Source organism: Schistocerca americana, chromosome 1 (genome assembly GCF_021461395.2).
Source record: "Schistocerca americana isolate TAMUIC-IGC-003095 chromosome 1, iqSchAmer2.1, whole genome shotgun sequence".
NCBI lineage: Eukaryota > Metazoa > Arthropoda > Insecta > Orthoptera > Acrididae > Schistocerca > Schistocerca americana.
The window spans coordinates 1,147,678,798-1,147,701,418 of NC_060119.1; the positions used below are offsets into that span (position 1 = coordinate 1,147,678,798).

Consider the following 22,621-nt stretch of genomic DNA (forward strand, 5'->3'; position numbering starts at 1 on the left):
CTGCACAGTCACAACAGATGGCTGCTGGCCATTTCTACAAGGACTACAGTGGGTCTACACCTTTGCTGACTCACCAGTACCATTATTTCTACAAGGCCTGCAGTGGGTCTGCACCTCTGGTGGCCCACCAATACCGTAATCTCTACCAGGACTACAGTGGGTCTGCTCTGTGATGACCTACCTACCAATACTCTTCAAAATTTCGACTGACTCTGCTGTGGGTTTGCTCTGTTGTGGCCCATTACCTGTCTGCATGTCGAGAGTCAGCACTGTCTTTCCATTGGAAGGACAACACTACTTCTTCAAGACTGCATGGAAATCCACTACTTCCGTGTGCATTTTCTTTTACTGCTCAGACTTTGAGAAAAACACTGCTATTCTCCTGTTATGTACGATTAGGACTGTCTTTATGGACTGTGAGACAATTTTAGCTTTTGACCAACATTGTATCAATAAGTGTGTGCATTTGATTTCTTTGTTATTGTAATTATGAAAAAAATTTTTCAAATCTGTATTGGCCACTGCCCAATCCAATTTGTAAAATTTTTTGTGGGGAGCATGGGGGCTATGTAAGTAGGCTGTTTAGGTTTTTTTATTGGTAACGCCACCTCTGTATGAAAATCACTGGCTGTGCTGCGTGCAGTCTGTGGCTGCTTTGCATTGTTGTAATACTCGCCATTGTAGTGTTAGGCAGCTGGCTGCGAACAGCGCGTAGCGTTGCGCAGTTGGAGGTGAGCCGCCAGCAGTGGTGGATGTGGGGAGAGAGATGGCGGAGTTTTGAAATTTGTCATGAACTGCTATATTTATATATGATGATATCAAGGTAAATACATTGTTTGTTCTCTATTAATATCTTTCATTTGCTAACTATCCCTATCAGTAGTTAGTGCCTTCCATAGTTTGAACCTTTTATTTAGCTGGCAGTAGTGGCGCTCGCTGTATTGCAGTAGCTTGAGCAGCGAAGATTTTTGTGAGGTAAGTGATTTGTGAAAGGTATAGTTTAATGTTAGTCAGGGCCATTCTTTTGTAGGGAATTTTGAAAGTCAGATTGCGTTGCGCTAACAAAATATTGTGTGTCAGTACAAGCACAGTCTTGTATAATTGTTCAAAGGGGACGTTTCAGTTGGATCTTCTGTCTTGGTGGGTTAGACTAAAATTTTGTTTCTAACAGTTATTTCTACTGACTATTGTAGCTGTAGCCTTGTTGTATCATTGCAGGTGGCGCTCATCGTGGAGAGCCGTGCCCCAGAGTTCCCAGTGGGCAGATATGTGGTGGGCTACTGGGGCTGGCGTGACCGTACAGTGGCAGAGACGAGGGCCAACCGGGATATGTGGGCCCCAATGCTAGTCCCGGAGCTGGGCGACCTGCCACTGTCACTGGCACTGGGTGTGCTGGGCATGCCCGGCAACACAGCCTACTTCGGGCTGCTCGAGATCTGCCATCCCAGGCCAGGGGAGGTGGCTGTGGTCAGCGGCGCAGCGGGGGCCGTCGGCTCCATCGTGGGGCAGATCGCTCGCATCAAGGGCTGCAAGGTCATTGGGTTCGCCGGCTCTGACTCCAAGGTATGCTGCTGACATCTACCTATATTTTACACGAAATGCCATAAATGCAAGCTCCCACTAATAATGTACAATCCCAGATCCAGAACTTAGTTTGTGGTCATTGGCTGACGAGGGTTACAGATCTGCAGTTCCATTTTTTGTTGATTTTATCTTAAATTTATAAGTAACAAACAAAAACCTTTGAGTAATTTTTGTTTAGTAATGTTCAGTACAAAAACAATCACACAAGTACGATGCACTGAAATATCTCGCTGCATCAGTATTGCCACCTTTACCCTAGGCAAAACTAGAGAGCCTGTATACAGAGAGAATGGCCATATGTGAAGTTGCCCGTGACTGATTGATTAGCTTTGGCGCCATTATTCTGCCAAACGTCTCTCGCGCTTCCTATGTTCGCCGTGCTTTTGAGTTGAATTGAAGTTCAGAGGACTTTTGGAAACGATTAAAAGGTATTTGAATTATTGAGAGACTTGTTATGCGTTGTGCATGCATGTTCGATTTAGTTGTATATCGTTTTTAGTACGTAATTAGCGTTTGCTAATCTTAAATGCGAGTTGAAATAATGAAGCGTTTTGTGATGAAGTCGGTAGGCCTACATGTTTGAAGTAAACACGTTAGTAATTGTACAGTATCGTTTTTGACATCTGTAATTCCTTTTGCCGGCCGGAGTGGCCGAGCGGTTCTGGCGCTACAGTCTGGAACCGCGCGACCGCTACGGTCGCACGTTCGAATCCTGCCTCGGGCATGGATGTGTGTCATGGCCTTAGGTTAGTTAGGTATAAGTAGTTCTGCGTTCTAGGGGACTGATGACCTCAGAAGTTAAGTCCCATAGTGCTCACAGCCATTTGAACCATTTTGCAATACGTTCTGCAGACGTTAGTAAACGATGCCAGGTTGTGCTGCATTTGGTTGTTCCAATAGCGGCGTAGGTGGATTTCGCATGTTAGCATTTCCACGCAATGAAGAAAGACGAAAGCAATGGGCAGTTTTTTAAAATATTTTTAGTCACGCAAAACAGGTAGGCCTATTACAATTTATTGCATTTTTAAGCTCTTATTTCTTTAGCAGTTCGTGCATACTGGTAGCATCACAAGCTTTTCTGAAGCCAATATCTGACAGTCCTTACTGGAAACGGAAAGATCCTGTAATTGCTATGCCATGCTCATTCGCGTTTATAGCGTCAAACTTTATTTCGTTCCGAATCAGTAACACTAGGCATTCTTTTGGTTTCAGTATTATTGCCTGACTGTTGACGCAGGCAAGTTGTAAGCACGTTTTCCGCAGTTGTTGTGGTTGCTCAAACATTATTCGTAGTAAATAATTGTGGGTAGTCTTGAAGACAGTTTTACAGTTTTTGTTAGGCCTACTTACTGTGGGGTAGAAGGAATACGGTAGTTTTCTTGTTATATTTGGTCGTTATTACAGTAGCCTACATTTTTGTAATTTTTTTCGTTTGTTATCTACGATATATATGTACAGGGTGCTACAAAAAGGTACGGCCAAACTTTCAGGAAACATTCCTCACACACAAAGAAAGAAAACATGCGATGTGGACATGTGTCCGGAAACGCTTACTTTCCATGTTAAAACTCATTTTATTACTTCTCTGCAAATCACATTAATCATGGAATGGAAACACACAGCAGCAGAACGTACCAGCGTGACTTCAAAAACTTTGTTACAGGAAATGTTGACAATGTCCTCCGTTAGCGAGGATACATGCATCCACCCTCCGTCGCATGGAATCCCTGATGCGCTGATGCAGCCCTGGAGAATGGCGTATTGTATCACAGCCGTCCACAATACGAGCACGAAGAGTCTCTACATTTGGTACCGGGGTTGCGTAGGCAAGAGCTTTCAAATGCCCCCATAAATGAAAGTCAAGAGGGTTGAGGTCAGGAGAGCGTGGAGGCCATGGAATTGGTCCGCCTCTACCAATCCATCGGTCACCGAATCTGTTGTTGAGAAGCGTACGAACACTTCGACTGAAATGTGCAGAAGCTCCATCGTGCATGAACCACATGTTGTGTCGTACTTGTAAAGGCACATGTTCTAGCAGCACAGGTAGAGTATCCCGTATGAAATCATGAAACGTGTTCCATTGAGCGTAGGTGGAAGAACATGGGGCCCAATCAAGACATCACCAACAATGCCTGCCCAAACGTCCACAGAAAATCTGTCGCATGTCAACACAAGCACCGAAGTCAACATTACCTTCCTTCAATTGGGCCAACTGGCGGTGAATCGAGGAAGTACAGTACATACTGACGAAACTAAAATGAGCTCTAACATGGAAATTAAGCGTTTCCGGACACATGTCCACGTAACATCTTTTCTTTATTTGTGTGTGAGGAATGTTTCCTGAAAGTTTGGCCGTACCTTTTTGTAACACCCTGTATATATAAAGAAAGTCGTAAGCAGTTGTTTACTTGTGACATGCAGAAAGTTTGAAGACGTGACAAGAAGTACTAATACGTCTCACACTTTTTGCATGTCACAAGTAAACAACTGTCTACGACTTTCATTCATTTGACGTAATACAGGTACGTTATGCACTTACGATCCAAATAAATGTTATACACTATATTTTTTTTATTTGCGTTACTTTCATTGCAATATGTCTAGTAAACGAACTTCAAAGGAGATAAATGCAAGTAACGAATAATTTTTGCAGCCACTGTATCAAATTTTCGTGTGCTGTACGTAGTAGGCTACTATGAGTATATTATAGCTGTAAAGAAAGGCATTTAACGAATGATTTCGCCATATTGTCTTGCGCTTTTGATTCGGTGAGTATGTACTCCACTACTGGCCATTCAAAAGTCCCGCCCGCAGTTTGGCAGAAAAATGGGCGCCGTATCGTCCGATTGGCCACTCTCTCCCTATGCAGGCTCTCTAGGCAAAACCAATACAGCGCCATCTTGAAAACGCGCATGTCCGTTACTGTCAGACGTCTGCTAACTACAGCCGTTGATATCAGGTCAAGACAGAAACAACCACAGCTGCCACTACTGTCCAAGAGCCCATTTTCGGCTGAGGCGTTAACCAAGCCCTACCTCGGAATTACGATGTGTTTTATGAATCAAATTAAGTTTCATGTAATTTTAAGCTATTGTTGCGACCCAGGGAGCCGGGGTCGTGTTGTGTGCAGGACGCCGGGCACGGAGTGTGGGAGAGTGGTCGAATTTGTGCCTGGAGGCGTCAGTGACTCAGTGATCCCTGCAAGTAACTTTCATCTTTCAAGTTGAGCTTACAGAGTTACAGGGTGTTTCAAAAATGACCGGTATATTTGAAACGGCAATAAAAACTAAACGAGCAGCGATAGAAATACACCGTTTGTTGCAATATGCTTGGGACAACAGTACATTTTCAGTCAGACAAACTTTCGAAATTACAGTAGTTACAATTTTCAACAACAGATGGCGCTGCGGTCTGGGAAACTCTATAGTACGATATTTTCTACATATCCACCATGCGTGGCAATAATATGGCGTAGTCTCTGAATGAAATTACCCGAAACCTTTGACAACGTGTCTGGCGGAATGGCTTCACATGCAGATGAGATGTACTGCTTCAGCTGTTCAATTGTTTCTGGATTCTGGCGGTACACCTGGTCTTTCAAGTGTCCCCACAGAAAGAAGTCACAGGGGTTCATGTCTGACGAATAGGGAGGCCAATCCACGCCGCCTCCTGTGTGTTTCGGATAGCCCAAAGCAGTCACACGATCATCGAAATATTCATTCAGGAAATTAAAGACGTCGGCCGTGCGATGTGGCCGGGCACCATCTTGCATAAACCACGAGGTGTTCGCAGTGTCGTCTAAGGCAGTTTGTACCGCCACAAATTCACAAAGAATGTCCAGACAGCGTGATGCAGTAATCGTTTTGGATCTGAAAAATGGGCCAGTGATTCCTTTGGAAGAAATGGCGGCCCAGACCAGTACTTTTTGAGGATGCAGGGACGATGGGACTGCAACATGGGGCTTTTCGGTTCCCCATATGCGCCAGTTCTGTTTATTGACGAAGCCGTCCAGGTAAAAATAAGCTTCGTCAGTAAACCAAATGCTGCCCACATGCATATCGCCGTCATCAATCCTGTGCACTATATCGTTAGCGAATGTCTCTCGTGCAGCAATGGTAGCGGCGCTGAGGGGTTGCCGCGTATGAATTTTGTATGGATAGAGGTGTAAACTCTGGCGCATGAGACGATACGTGGACGTTGGCGTCATTTGGACCGCAGCTGCAACACGGCGAACGGAAACCCGAGGCCGCTGTGGGATCACCTGCTGCACTAGCTGCGCGTTGCCCTCTGTGGTTGCCGTACGCGGTCGCCCTACCTTTCCAGCACGTTCATCCGTCACGTTCCCAGTCCGTTGAAATTTTTCAAACAGATCCTTTATTGTATCGCTTTTCGGTCCTTTGGTTACATTAAACCTCCGTTGAAAACTTCGTCGTGTTGCAACAACACTGTGTTCTAGGCGGTGGAATTCCAACACCAGAAAACTCCTCTGTTCTAAGGAATAAACCATGTTGTCTACAGCACACTTGCACGTTGTGAACAGCACACGCTTACAGCAGAAAGACGACGTACAGAATGGCGCACCCACAGACTGCGTTGTCTTCTATATCTTTCACATCACGTGCAGCGCCATCTGTTGTTGAAAATTGTAACTACTGTAATTTCGAAAGTTTGTCCGCCTGAAAATGTACTGTTGTCTCAACCATATTGCAAGAAACGGTGTATTTCTATCGCTGCTCGTTTAGTTTTTATTGACGTTTCAAATATACCGGTCATTTTTGAAACACCCTGTAAGTGTCTCAGGGTGTCAGACGGGTACAAAGGCGTGTTGCGGAGAAGAGCTGGCGCCTCAGCAGAGAGTTGTGATGTAGCCACCGCAGATTAGCGAGCTGTGGCTGTGTTGTGCTGGAGGCAGTTTGGGGACGGAAAGGCATAGTCTGTCTAGATTCTGCGCAGTGACGCTCACACCAGAGCTCTCCTGTAGGCAGCCCGTTGTGCACTCACGTGAGGCTCGCCAACTGTGTGCTCCAGGATGCCGGTTGTCGTTAAGACGAGGCCCTGGTCATTACCATGGATCGTCCATGCCTGCAGCAGATGTTCGCGAGTCAACCAGGGGCTGTGCAAGTGTGCTGCGCCTACGCGGTGTGGAGGTGGCACCTTGCGTATTGACCACCAGTGGAGGACTGCTGACTGCAGACCTTCTTCTTCTCATCTACCATGTCCCTGTAGGCAGCAATGGCAGACCACAGCTGTGGGATGCACCAGGTCAGCTGCATACCGTTGTTGAATCAGCAAGCGGGTAGCAGGCACACCATCATCATGTGGTTTCACTGAAACTCTTTCGTTCTAGCGACATGGAGAGAATAGTAGCAGAACTGGATGTGTCTTTGATGTCCAAAAGCCTCGTTATTTAACTATCTGAGCCCATGCGTATGAGGCTTGTGGTGTCACCGCCAGACACCACACTTGCTAGGTGGTAGCTTTTAAATCGGCCGCGGTCCGTTAGTATACGACGGACCCGCGTGTCGCCACTGTCAGTAATTGCAGACCGAGCGCCGCCACACGGCAGGTCTAGAGAGACTTACTAGCACTCGCCCCAGTTGTACAGCCGACTTTGCTAGCCGTGGTTCACTGAGAATTACGCTCTCATTTGCCGAGACGATAGTTAGCATAGCCTTCAGCTAAGTCAATTGCTACGACCTAGCAAGGCGCCATTTATCCTTTGCTATGTATCTAATGAAGCATGTACAGTAACAAGACCAATGTTCACCAATTGTGGATTAAAGTTAAGTATTCCAGCAGCTACGTACTGTTCTTTGTAGCATTCATTACGTATCCTGTTTCAGACCTCACGCCCGCCTGCGTGAGCTTATAGCGTGCATTTCGGCTTCCTCAAACAACACGGTGTTGGCACTTCTGCCGACACTTCAAGGCTGTGGCTCTAGGCCTATGATCGCATTTGCCCTCGTTTATCGTTCTCTGTGGTAACTTAATAATTCCTATGGGTCGCCGAACTCTGGTCTTTCTGCAACGTTTCACTACAACAGCGACGCTCTGGCGCTGACATTACTTCACACTACCCCGTTATGTAGCACTGTGGCATTTGCGTTTTTTGCTTCACTTACTCGGAGGTTGTTTGGCAAGTATTCGCCTAGTGCACTGACGTCCATTATTTCGGTGGTACGTTGTGCTGTCATTCCAATCGGCACACCCACACAGAGTTAGCCTTCTTGTCTCTGAGGACGCCAAGTACAACTTTTAAAAAATTTAAGCATGTATAGTAATGTTATTCTGCGCTGTGAGACAATTTTGATGGCAATTTACACAGCTAATTTCATTGCATCCAAACGACAATAGGAGTTTCTTCACAAATTGCCAGTTGTATCCATACTCAAATCTCCTTTATAATGTGCTGATTGAATCGACCTGAAAGAGAGTATGGAAGAATTAAAAGTGTACAATGAAAACCACTAACAAAGTACCAAAGGGGGCATTAAACATAAACGAAATTTATCAAACGACTCTGTTCGATCTCAGGAGCACGAAACTGAAATTGGATTTTTTGTAAGCAATGTACTATATGAGTTATCGATGTTTCTTTTCTGGTGTTTTGGTTAATTAACAGCAATAAAAACATCTTTTAAGTAAAACTAGTTATCATATTGGAAGTATTAAGACCTCGTGGTTCGATTAATGTACCATCATCGCTTCATAAAGCTTTTAATAACATGTCTCTGTCACGCTGCCATAAGTCTAAACTAGTAAACCTTGATGATCAGAAACTTTGAGTGCGACACATTGAAATCTTAATTTTTCCATCTGTACTCTTCTGTTTTCTTCTTTCCTTGCCCACAAACTCGTTGTTTTTAACTGTCCTTTTTTTTTTTTTTTTTTTTTTTTTTTTTGGTTTGTGGTTTTAGGGCGCAAAACTTCTATGGTCATTAGCGGCCAAGTTTAACTGTCCTAACAACAGTACCCTTCGTGATCCATTATTACATACATTCTGTGCCTGTGAAAATGGGATATTAAATGTATAAACTCTGTTATGTAATTTGCAAAGAATTTAGGAGCAGGAAGATTAGTTTGAGTATCCCAGCGGTTCAGCAGACATGGTTCAATTGGCATGCTACAATGTTGTCTTTCTTCAGCCTAAGAAATACTACTTGTATGCCATTACGGAACTGATATACAGGGTGGTCCATTGATAGTGACCGGGCCAAACATCTTACGAAATAAGCATCAAACGAAAAAACTACGAAGAACCAAACTCGTCTACCTTGAAGGGGGAAACCAGATGGCGCTATGGTTGACCGGCTAGATGGCGCTGCCATAAGTCAAACGGATATCAACTGCGTTTTTTTAAAAATAGGAACCCCCATTTTTATTACATATTCATGTAGTACGTAATGAATTATGAATGTTTTAGTTGGACCACTTTTTTCACTTTGTGACAGATGGCGCTGTAATAGTCACAAACGTATAAGTACGTGGTATCACGTAACATTCCGCCAGTGCGGACGGTATTTGCTTCGTGATACATTACCCGTGTTAAAGTGGACCGTTTACCAATTCCGGAAGAGGTCGATATCATGTTGATGTGTGGCTATTGTGATCAAAATGCCCAACGAGCGTGTGCTATGTATGCTGCTCGGTATCCTGGACGACATCATCCAAGTGTCTGGACCGTTCGCCGGATAGTTACGTTATTTATGGAAACAGGAAGTGTTCAGCCACATGTGGAACGTTAACCACGACGTGTAACAAATGATGATGCCCAAGTAGGTGTTTTAACTGCTGTCGCGGCTAATCCGCCCATCACTAGCAGACAAATTGCGCGAGAATCGGGAATGTCAAAAACGTCGGTGTTAAGAATGCTACATCAGTATCGATTGCACACGTACCATATTTCTATGCACCAGGAATTGCATGGCGACGACTTTGAACGTCGTGTACAGTTCTGCCACTGGGCACAAGAGAAATTACGGGACGATTACAGATTTTTTGCACGCGTTCTATTTAGCGACGAAGCGTCATTCACCAACAGCGGTAACGTAAACCGGCATAATATGCACTATTGGGCAACGGAAAATCCACGATGACTGCGACAAGTGGAACATCAGCGATCTTGGCGGGTTAATGTATGGTGCGGGATTATGGGAGGAAGGATAATCGGCCCCCATTTTATCGATGGCAATCTAAATGGTGCAATGTATGCTGATTTCCTACGTAATGTTCTACCGATGTTACTACAAGATGTTTCACTGCATGACAGAATGGCGATGTACCTCCAATGTGATGGATGTCCGGCACATAGCTCGCGTGCGGTTGAAGTGGTATTGAATAGCATATTTCATGACAGGTGGATTGGTCGTGGATGCACCATACCATGGCCCGCACGTTCACCGCATCTGACATCCCCGGATTTCTTTGTGTGGGGAAAGATGAAGGATATTTGCTATCGTGATCCACCGACAACGCCTGACAGCATACGTCAGCGCATTGTCAATGCATGTGCGAACATTACGGAAGGCGAACTACTCGCTGTTGAGAGGAATTTCGTTACACGTACTGCCAAATGCATTGAGGTTGACGGATATCATTTTGAACATTTATTGCATTTATGTGTATTTACAGGTAATCACGCTGTAACAGCATACGTTCTCAGAAATGAAAGGTTCACAAAGGTACATGTATCACATTGAAACAACCGAAATAAAATGTTCAAACGTACCTACGTTCTGTATTTTAATTTAAAAGAACCTACCTGTTACCAACTGTTCGTCTAAAATTGTGAGCCATATGTTTGTGACTATTACAGCGTTATCTATCACAAAGCGAAAAAAGTGGTCCAACTAAAACATTCATATTTCTGTACGTACTACACTAATATGTAATAAAAAATGGGGGTTCCTATTTTAAAAAAGGCAGTAGATATCCGTTTGACCTATGGCAGCGCCATCTAGCTGGTCAACCATAGCGCCATCTTGTTTGCCCCTTCAAGCTAGACAAGTTTCGTTCTTTGTAATTTTTTCGTTTGACGCTTATTTCGTGAGATATTTGGCCCGGTCACTATCAATGGACCACCCTCTATACTAATTTCCAGCATGTTGGAAGGCATGACGTAAGCAACTGTATGATTTACCAAATTATGCAATAAATTGCAGAGAGCTGTCGGAACTGCAATATTTTTTTATATAAGATGACTAGTTTCGAGCGTAAGTTCATTATCAAATCACTCTAAAGCCCAGAAGCCAAATACGCTACAATTTTTTTTCTAAAAGCAGGTTGATTTTATCCAGGATTCCAATACACCATAGTATTCCTCACTTTTTTGGCTACAAAACCCTATTTTTCAACATAATCTCAGTTCAATATGACGGCCTTACACCAACTTACTGTGAGGCCCGGTATGTCCGCACGGTATCACTACTGGTCGACGTCGAAGCCAACGTCCTGCTGCATCAGTCTCCCCATCATGCACATACTGCTTCCCGCAGAGTGTATCCTTCGTTGGGCCCAATTCTGCACGGATGTTTCTTCGTTGCTCTTTATGGTCTTGAGTTAGGCGGCAAGGAACACATTTTAGTACCCCAACTGGTGAACGAGCGCGACAGAGACGTCCAGTCGGACAGCGAGGTGTTTGACTGTGATTTGTCTCGCACCTCCAATGAGTGACCACACGTTCCAACATTGCAGCAGTCACAGCTGTGTGCCGCCGGGCCAGCTCGCAGGAGATCGGACGGGTTTGCGCGACCTTGTTGCAGTGGTGACAGACCACTCGCGCAACGACTCACCGTACATTCGTTCACTGCGGGGTCTCCGCAGACATTCGACAAGCGCAATGAATATCTGCGGTGATCTGGTTTTCCGCCACAAGAAACTCAATGACAGCTCTCAGCTCTGAACTCATCTCCGTTACAGACTCCATTTTGAGGGCTACGTACAGTGCCGCCATCTATCGAAACTTCGTGAAACTGCAGGTTGATTCGGGGGAGTGGACCAAACAGCGAGGTCATCTGTCCCGTCGGATTACGGAAGGATGAGGAAGGAAGTCGGCCATGCCATCCTGGCATTTGCCTGAAGCGATTTAGAGAAATCACGAAAAACTGTCAGGATGACCGGAGGCGGATTTGTACAGTCAACCTCCCGAATGAGAGTCCAATGTGCTAACCACTGCGCCACCTTGCTCAGTAAACTGTAGGTGTTGAAGTTGGAATGTTCCACGATATGCCACAGCAAATTCCGCATTTTTTCAACTGAAATTGTCCGAGAAAAAAATGTTTTGCATTACTTGCTGAACGCTCTTCGTTGTATGTACTTTATACATTACAAAACTATGCAACATTGCAAAGATAACTGATGAAAATTGGTACCTGCCAATAAGCTATGCAATAACATCCACTAAGACAGCCACATGATTGTTCGCTCTGCAAAGAAGTGCAGGGCTGAATTTCATTCAGTTAGGTGAATGTCCGCCACTGTAGCGTAGCGGTAGCGTTACCGCCTACCACACAGGGGCACCGGGTTCGATTCCCGGCGGTGCACTGGGTGTTATGTGTCCTTCACCATAATTTCCATCATCGTTGATTCGCAAGTCGCCGATGTGCTGGACTTACAATACGGCGACCGAACTCCCTCGAATGGGGCCTCCCGGCCAACAATGCCGTACGATCATTTCAATTAGCTTGGAGAATGAAGTTCCACCTTTGTAGTGAAGGTGTGTTTAACGACAGTGAAGATTCACGTGGCTGCCGTAGCGGATCTTACTGCATAGCTTGTTGGATGATTTGATAATCAGCTTAGGCTCTTAAGTACTCATCAAGTAATAAAGAAATTTAATATTGCAACTTCGGCGGTTCTCTACAATTGACTCCATAATTTGAGGCACGTGCGATTAGCATTCTTCTTATACTCGGAATAATCGAAGGGCCTAGGTCGATGTCTTGTTAGTTGACTTCCGAAAGGAATTCGATACAGTTCCGCGCCGTCCTTTAGTGAACAAAATACCAGCTTACAGAGTATCAGAACAGATTTGTGATTGGATACAGAATTTCCTTGTTGACAGAATTCGACATGTTGTTGTTAATGGAACAAAATAGACAGGTGTATTCACGGACGATGGTGTTCTCTCTAGGAAGGTGCAGCACCAGGAGACTGCAGCAAGATGCAGAAAGACATACAGAGGGCCGCTCATTAGTGCAGACACTCGCAACTGACCTAGAACGTAAATAAATGTACCGTACTGCGTATAAATAGGAGATAGGGTCCACTACTGTTCGAATACACTCTAATCAACAAATGGCCGAGAGCATTAACTACCGCAAAAAGATACCTAGAAGTAACCACCCTGATCGACCTAAAGTGGAATGACACACTAAAACAAATAGCAGGAAAAATAGATTCCAAACTGACAAGTAAACCTACTCAAGGAATACAATTTTGATCGGCTTTGCATACGTTCGTGTGAAGAGCAAAATTAGAGACACGTATTTTTTTATTCGTGCCTTTACGGCCGTTAAGGTGGTGAAACGGCCTCTTGAAAAAAATTGAGTTTAAAATTTCTGAATTAATACCGTTGAGACCACGAAAGATGTAAAAAAACTTCAAGTAAAAGTTCTGTGGTTTTTAATGTGCGTTATAACGGCGCACCTAGGTTTTTCGGAAAAGTAATTTTTTTCGCAATCCCCTCCGCATCGTTACTTTGTTTTCCATTTCGATATTTGACTAACAGCAAAACGTGTAGCATCGTCTGTACCAAATTCAGCCATATATGATGAAGTGGTACTCCAAAGACGCATTTGTCAGAAATAAGCTAGAAATAATATCTCTGTACCACTGTACGTGAGCACGTGAGCACGATATGTCGCGTCTTCAACGCCAGTTGTCAAGCTGGGTTGTTTGCTAAGTCTTTCCCACAGAACTATATTCTTATATACACACTTTTAATTTTGTGAAATATATCTTGTGTTGTATTTGTGTTTGCTTTTTATAGTTGGTGTATTTTTCTTTCTAGTTGTAACGTTTTCAGATTTAATTATGTTATACTTGAAATTGTTTGTAAATTATTGTTGTGGGATTGGAAATCTGTACAATAATGAGAACGCGCGGAACTTTCTGGATCGAAAAAATGCTGATTGCATTTTCATTTTGCCCACCGAGCACAAGCAAAAGCACATGCGTCTTTGGAATACCACTTCTTCCTATCTGACCGGATGTGGTATTAATGATGATGTACTTTTTGCTGTTAGTTAGATATCGAAATGAAAAATCAGATAGTGATGGGGAGGGATTTCGAAAAAAAAGGTTTTTTCGTTAAATCTTGGTGCATCTTTGTGTAACGTTCATTAAAAACCATAGAACTTTTATTTGAAGCTTTTTTATGTCTGTTGCCGTTTCAAGGGTACTTATACAGAATTAACTCAGTTTAGATACTGGACTCGCATTCGGGAGGACGACGGTTCAATCCCGCGTCCGGCCATCCTGATTTAGGTTTTGTGTGATTTCCCTAAATCGCTCCAGGCAAATGCCGGGATGGTTCCTTTCAAAGGGCACGGCCGACTTCCTTCCCCGTCCTTCCCTAATCCGATGAGACCGATGACCTCGCTGTCTGGTCTCCTTCCCCGAAACAACCAACAACCAACCAACCAATAAACTCAGTTTTTTCCAAGGGGGCGTTTCACCCTCTTTATGGCCGCTTTGACACGTATAAAAGATATGTGGCTGTTATTGTGCTCTACGCTAAAACATATGCACAGCCGATCAAAATTTAATTGTATCGCTTGTGTAGGTTTACTTTTGACATTCATTGCGACAATGTCAAGGAAGTGCAGTTCAACAATGTTAAGGAAATTCAATTCATTCGTGAAGAAAATGGCCTGCAGAACACTTGTTGAACCGATCCTTGAGTATTTTTTATCAGTCTCAGACCCGTACTAAATTCGATGTACAGAAAAGGTGGAGAAGATCCAACGAAGAGTGGCGCATTGGCTCTTTCTGTAACGGGACCGCCTGGTCGCTGCGAAAGCGTTAAAAGGCGCGCCATGCGCTCTAGCCCAATGAAGGCCAAAGAGCGACAGCCAATGGCTTCGGCCGAACGTAGGGGCCAACGCAATGGCGTTCGACCCCTCATCGTCACCAAACCAAGGGGTTGGGGCCTAGGAATTGCTCCCATATTGTTATTATTACAAAGTGGTGATTTATTTATTGTTTCACCGGCCGAAATTATGAGGGAAGAAGAGGATTTAGCAGTCGTCGCATTTGCGGCATTTACTTTACTTCAAGTACCTATCTGACCATTAGAAAAAGAAACAGAAGAAGAAACGATGCTGATGAACTATATCACTTTTAAAAAGCAGGGAGCAGCGTGGTGAGACAAAATTAATGTTGACTCTAAAGTTGAATTGGAATGTGGAAGCTACAAAATTTCGAACTGTTACTGAGTTTCCAAGGATGTTACCTCTTTTAGGAGAGCTGTACCTGCAGCAGAAATATTAATGCCCAGTCTAAGATAACACTCTATCAACTTTAATGCTCGTTTTGCATTGCTCCCCATACTACAGTATTTTAAACGCAATAAATACGCTCATGTTCAAGAGACACGGCAGATCGCTACTCTGCCAACCAACATTCGACCCGGCGTCCACAATAGGAGAGAGGTTCCAATGCTGATTCACCGCCGACGCTTTGATGTTACCGCCGGCCGTCCGTTCAGCAACCGAACCCCACCACAAGCGTTGGCTGCAATTTGCCGCCCGTACACACTAAGTAAATCACGGCCAACGAAGCGAATGCTTGTCATTCGCTGACCGTATGTGTACACGCCTTTATGGGGAGCCTCAACAATTTACAGTGACAGACGCTACAGGAGATGCGTTCTGCATGACGGGTAGGTCTACTGTTGAAATTATGCAATAAGACTCGACAAACGTATTGTTTTCGTTTTAAAATGAACATCAACAGTCTTGACCTCAAGATTTTTTTTTTTTTTTTTTTTTTTTTTTTACGCTACCGATATTTGTCTTCAGGCCTCATACCAGGATTCGTATTGCCTGCTCCGTTCACCGCCACTGCCTACCATCGTTGTATGAGGTCTAAGGGTGGTCTACAACAAACCGAAACCGGTAGCCCCGTATAAAAAGAAGTTTCTTATGGTCGACACTGTTTATGTTCATTTCCAAGTGATAAACAAAACCGCTGTACCCCAACAGAAATGTTCTAAAAAATTACCTACTACTTTCACCTACATACGTCCTACAAGACGATCTCGACGAGAAAATATGAAAAATTACAGCTCGTACGAAAGTTTGCTGTAGTCGTTCTTGTACTTAGTAATTCAACCAGCCTAATCGTGGGAGATTCGCGTGACCGGGCTGAATCATACGGAGTTCCCCAAGGCTGTCTCAGGTCCAAATGGCTCGGAGCATTATGGGACTTAACATGTGAGGTTATCAGTCCCCTAGACATAGAACTACTTAAATCTAACTAACCTAAGGACGTCACACACATCCATGCCCGAGGCAGGATTCGAACCTGCGACCGTAGCAGACGCGTGGTTCCGGACTGAAGCGCCTAGAACCGTTCGTACACCGCGACCGGCTAGTCTCAGGTCCGCCATTGTTCCTCATATACAGGGTGATTCACGAAGATATGCAGATATTTTACTCTGTTATTCTACAAGTAAAAGTAAAGAAAAAAGTTCATATAAACATAGGTGCGCATATGTTTAGTGCCGGAGTTAACGGCTAATAAAAGATTTTTGCCTGAAATTTTGCAACTTCGCTAATATGATGCCACGATTTTTGTGTTTGGGAATGGATGAAAGACATAGTTTATGAGGTCAGTCAATACACGTGAGGCATTATTGGTCGCATTATGAATGCAACAGACGAAATTGAGAACAGCCCTAGTAAACTGAGACGACCAACAAAGTCTGTTCATATACGTGCAGCTAAATGCATTGAACTCGTGAAGACATTATTGAACATCTGTTGTGAATGTATTGTGAAATTGCATGGACACTATACAACTTCCTTAACACTGAGCTTTGCTTTTAACATGAATTCACGTGTGCTATGGTATTAATAAAAGCAGATTATCTTTTGCACTCATACAGTTTGAGTTAACGTTATTACCAATATTTTTCCAAAATTAAATTCTCTACAACTTCTGTTGAAAACTTTGTGCAATTGTCTGGAATTTAAAAAACAAATTGGACCAAGTAGTTAATAAATTAAAAATTTTACGAAATTACTCCTTTGCTTTTGTGAATGTTCTGTAAAACGACTGCAGATACGCGTCTGGGACATGTTTTATTAGATTCACCTGACCAATAACAACAAAATAAATGGAAATCATGCTTTACTTTAAACTCGTACAGTTTTGCTGTAGCTTTATATTTGCGAAGTTGCTAAATTTCAGGCAAAACCTCTTATTAGCCCTAACTCCGTAACTAAACATTTGCGGACGTATGTTTATATGAACTTTTTCTTCAGTTTTACTTGTAGAATAACATTGTAAAATATTTGCATATCTTCGTGAATCACCCTCTATATGCGATCAGCCGTCTAATACCCCACCAGAAGAATGAGTTCTTTTTGCGAATGACACTGCTATAGTAAACGATCCAAGTGTACTAACCTCAACAGAAGAAATGCTGAACAATGCTTTTAATAGCGTCATGGACTGGTTTCCTGCAAACAGTCTCATTCTGAATTTTAAAAAGACAAAACATATTAAGCTCTGCATATCTTGAAGTACTGCACCAATGATAAGTGTAACGCATGCTGAGGAAATATTAAATAGGATGGAAACTTCAAAATTCTTTGCTGTCCATGTTGATCAGAATTTAAACAGGAAAAAAGTCAATTTTGGAACTCCTAAAAAAGCTTAGTTCAGCCAAATTTGCACATAGAATCAGTGGAAATATTGGATACAGGCAAATAAGTAAGTTGACATATTTTGCATCTTTTCATTCAATAATATCATGTAGAATAATATTCTGGGTTAATGTGTCTTTAACAAAGAAAGTGTTCATTGCTGAAAAATGTGCTGATAGAGTAATATGTGGTGCTCACCCACGATCAGCTTGAAAACATCTTTTTAAGGAATTCGGCATTCTGACTATTGCTTCACAGTATATTTATTCCCTCATGAAGTCTCTTTGTAAATAATCCACTATATATCAAAAGGGACAATGATGTACATAATTACAATACCTCAAGGAAAAATGAGTTACTCTGCATTAAGGTTGTTTTTAGCACAAGAAGGTTGGGAAATGCTTTAACTAAATCTTTTGCTCATATATCCAGTGATATAAAATGTCTGACAGACAGGGAAGTAAAAAAACATTTGAAAAAGTTCCTCCTTGATAGCTCCTTCTATCCGTAGAATAATTTTTATTATTGTGAAGTGCAAACGGTGATGAGTGGAAGTTACTCACATCTGTATATTTTATAATAATAATAATTATTATTATTATTATTATTATTATTATAATTATTATTATTATTATTGTTATTATTATTATTATAAGAACAGAAAACTTACAAGTGTTCTGCTTGTAGCCATATTTACATATTAATTTGTAATGTGAATGTAAAATGACTCATTCCATATCATTACGATTTATCGTGCAAATGATCCGTGAACATGAAACTAACTAGCGCACATACCATTCACGAATGGAACAAGGAACTGGGAAGGGAGTGGGGATAATGATACCACAAGTAACCTCAGCCGCACGGAGTAATGTGACTTGCGAAGTATACATAGTGAACCAGAACTTGCAGGGGTGGTCGTACAGACCCAAACAAGAGAAAAATGTCTAGTAAAATGGGCTGTAAAATCCATACCTTAAGAGATATAAGTACTTGTTCAGTGGAAGAGAAGTGTTTCACAGCAGCGAAATGAACAAGTGTTCATAGCACTTTAGGCATTCACTTTGTAGGCCACATCTGCTGGACATGTTTTTCTTTTTTTGGCCCATACTACCACCCCTGAAAGTTTATCAGCGTTCTGGTCCACCCTGTAGATGTAGGTAAATATCACTAAACTGAAAAGAGAATTGGATCGATAGGAACTCTGCTTCTGCGACAAAACATTATTCTGAACTCAGCTGTCAACCTCACATTTAACTGTCATGTAACCGTTCTCTTTTGGTTGCAGGTAAACTGGTTGAGAGATGAACTGGGTTTCGACCACGCATTCAACTATAAGACGGTAGACGTCGGAAAAGCGCTGAAGGAAGTCGCACCTGATGGCGTGGACATATACTTCGACAATGTGGGCGGTCAACAGAGCAGCGCCATCCTCTACAAGATGCGAACTGGAGGCCGTATTTCGGTCTGTGGATCCATCTCCAGCTACAATGACACCAAGATCCCGTCTGCGCCCATCCTGCAGCCGGCGATGGTGTTCAACGAGCTCAAGATGGAAGGCTTCCTGGTCAACCGCTGGCTGGATCGCTGGGATGAAGGCATTAAGCAGAACATGCAATGGATTAAAGAGGGAAAGCTCAAGTACAAAGAGACGGTCACAGAAGGGTTTGAAAATATGCCGAAGGCTTTCATCGGTATGCTCAAGGGAGAAAACCTGGGCAAGGCAGTTGTCAAGGTGTGATGCCGTGTGCACAGCCGCGAGACCTCACGTTATTTCGTGATAACCTATACTGCCAAGTCACCGTAGTCCCGTATTAAATTGCTTACGTATAACAGTTATAGTGTTAGTGTGAAGTATTGCGGTCCTTTGCTGCTATTGTAGTCACCCAAGAAGACGTTATCCATGATGGTTCGTGATATTTCACTCACTCCAATGATGCCGTACAACACCGTTCTTGCTTCCTCTCTACGCACTATAACACTGTCTGAAAAGGGAAAGGGTTAGTTCTAAAAGTACGCTTCGGCGACAATAGCTGAGAACTGCGAAACTATTTGATGGACTTCATCATTCATAGTTACTGGAATGCAAACGAGTACAATGAGACCATAATTAAGCTAAAAGGACGCTATTACGTGCGTCGTTCGCCGACGGTTGGAACAATACGCCCCATAGAGTGTGTGTTACACGACGCGTGAACTAGAGAATAATCGATTAGACCACAGCTTGGTACTATACGTGGCGAACTATTCTAAGACTCTCGCTGTGATAATGTTCGAAGCGCTTCGCGACACACAACATTCCAAGCAGTAAGCGTACTTTCAGATGTATCATGTATTACGGTGTGAAGTGAGTATGTAATGAAAGCTGTCGTTATTTTCGTGAAGATCCTTAACACGAATGCACGTATCGACCTCCTTGCAGATACAGTAAATGTAATGTTGAAAGATGAATATGTATTATTGTTTATTTATGTTGTATTGCTTTCGTTGCTATGTTACTCTTCTAAACAGTGAACGACATAATATACTTTTCATCTTTAAAAACAGACGAAGGGTAGATTTAATTGCGACAGTATTTTGCGTATTAGAAAGAAGCAAAGATTATAGCAACGTATCACTCAAATGTGAAATCAATGTTAATGACAATGAAATAGTCACTACTTTCACGACATCTCTACTTGAGACTATAAATCAGACTCAGAAAATATGATGCTTCGAGTCTTAAGATATATTTTTCGAACAACATGCAGCAAACTGTCTCTAAGACTACCTTCGTACCTTAAGGTTAGTTACTCGCTTCTATGAGGCATATAAATTCACGATCAATGAATGCACGTACAAACTCACATCCTACGTATATTCGTATAGTCGTATACAATACGATACAGAGATGTAAAAATGCTGCAAATTTGATCAGAGATTATACATAGTCGTTTTACATCTGTTGCAAAGATGGAGTCATATGCTTTGTTTACTGTGATGCATGGTAACATATCAGATGTCTTTTCTTCACTAAATAACATGAACTATATAGAAGATTTTGTAAAAATTTGAAGTGCTCACAAGTCGCTGGCTTGCTGTTACAGAAATTGAAATGAAGATTAAGGTAATTTCGGCTATAGGATTTCATCGTGTGCCTGAAACTGTTTCAAACTATCTCGTAATCATTTCGTTTGCTAGTTGTTATCATTGAGTTTTATTTTATATGTTAAAAAACATAAAAAGTATTGGTGAAATGTCACCCCGCTTTAAAAACATTAGTATGGTATAATATCTCTGATTTCTCTGGAGACCTGTGCGAAGTTCTGTCAGGACGACCTGATATGAAATGTTTGGGAAAAGACATGCGATCAACATATAAACCACTGGTCATCGCTCTCGCCACTTTACCATCTCTCTCATTTTCTAGACTGTTTTGGGCTCTGTCGTTGGAATTGCTGCTTCAATTTTCTTTTATCTCACCATCTACATTAGGTCAGCGCCATTTTTTTTTTCAACGGATATATTTCATGAAGTTTAGCTAGTGTTCGTGTGAAATTAACAGAAGCTAACTCACAATCAAGAACGCACTCTCACAAGAAAATTTGACGGTAATGAATGGAAATATACAAAATTTTCATAGAGAGCATTGTACGGACAAGCAATAATTATTATCTCTGGGGGGAGGGGGGCGGCGGGGGGCGGAGGAATTCACGCAGCAGCAGTTGGAAGCAACCGCGAAAGTTCCGCTTGGAAGACAACTGAAGTTGTCTTTGGTAAATGAAAAGAGCTGCACTCTTCGGAATTGCCAAAGCTGTTAAGCAAATGGCAGAGCAAGAGGTCTCGGCAGAAGGAATGAACTAGTTCTTCTCATCTCTTCTGGAGCTACCAAACGAATGCAAATTCTGAAGTCGATAGACAGTCCAAAATGGACAGTCGTGTTAATGTCGGGAATTACGAAATATTACGACATATATACAGGAACACTGAAAACTATTCAAAAGGTAGTTCCGGCAACCAAAGTATAAACAATCAGTTCACAGAACAACAAAAATATTTTAATTCATTTATGCGTCTTTTTATTTGTTTAACATCGTTACATATATACATTTATCCTTGTTCCATAGATCGTGAATCCAACATTTCATAATGATGTGGAACGTGTCACTTCAACATAATTTTTCTTTGCACAAAATAGTTAATTAATTAATTTATTTTTTTACAGTTACTACTTCATATCTAAGAATTAATCTATTGAGTAGAAGGAGTTTTCATGCAGAAATTCTTTTAATGTGCTTTTAAATGTTGGTTGGCTATCTGTCAGACTTTTAATACTATTTGGTAAATGACCAAAGATTTTTGTGGCAGCATAATTCACCCCTTTCTGTGCCAAAGTGAGATTTAATCCAGAACAGTGAATATTATCCTTTCTTCTAGTGTTGTAGCTATGCACTTCGCTGTTATTTTTGAATTAGGATGGGTTATTCATGACAAATTTCATAAGTGAATATATGTATTGCGAAGGTACTGTGAATATCTCGAGTTTCTTAAATAAATGTCTACAAGGTGATATTGGGTGGGCTCCAGCTATTATTCTGATTACACTCTTTTGTGCAATGAATACATTCTCTCTTAATGACGAAATGCCCCAAAATATGATGCCATATGAAAGCAGTGAATGAAAATAGGCATAATAGGCTAATTCACTGATATGTTTATCACCAAGATTTGCAATAACCCTAATAGCATAAGTAGTTGAACCTAACCGTTTCAGCAAATCAAGGATGTGTTTCTTCCAATTCAGTTTCTCATCAGTGCACACACTCAGAAATTTTGAGTATTCTGCCTTAGCAACAGACTTCTTGCTAATGGTATGTGCTAACTCCTGTCACACAACGGTGATGATGTTAAAGGATGCTAAGCAGGTAGGAAGTGATTTAAAAATTTAATGGGCAATGTACACTGTGTCTTCGGATATCGATTGCCTTACTATCGACTTATGACTGGTTAGCAGGTCACTGTTTAAACACGCTATAACTGTTTCGTTACATAACTTATTAGATACCGTGATACAGTGAGGATATATTGCAAGTAAGTCATTCTATAGCTAATGTGAATTCATTCTAAAAATCTTATTGGGTGACTGTATAAATAAAATGAAATTACTAAATTAAAATAACTGCACA

At 42.2% G+C, this 22,621-nt stretch overlaps 1 protein-coding gene across 1 annotated transcript in view; it reads left to right on the forward strand.

The window, feature by feature from the left end:
* The window catches only part of LOC124551382 (prostaglandin reductase 1-like), a 44,585-nt gene extending 24,678 nt beyond the window's left edge, over nt 1-19,907 (forward strand). The window contains exons 2-3 of the mRNA XM_047126437.1: nt 1,219-1,563; nt 18,745-19,907. Of these exons, the coding sequence (XP_046982393.1) occupies nt 1,219-1,563; nt 18,745-19,197 (798 nt within the window). The 3' untranslated portion in view covers nt 19,198-19,907. The remainder of the gene's footprint in view (nt 1-1,218; nt 1,564-18,744) is intronic.
* Nucleotides 19,908-22,621: the final 2,714 nt, after the last annotated feature.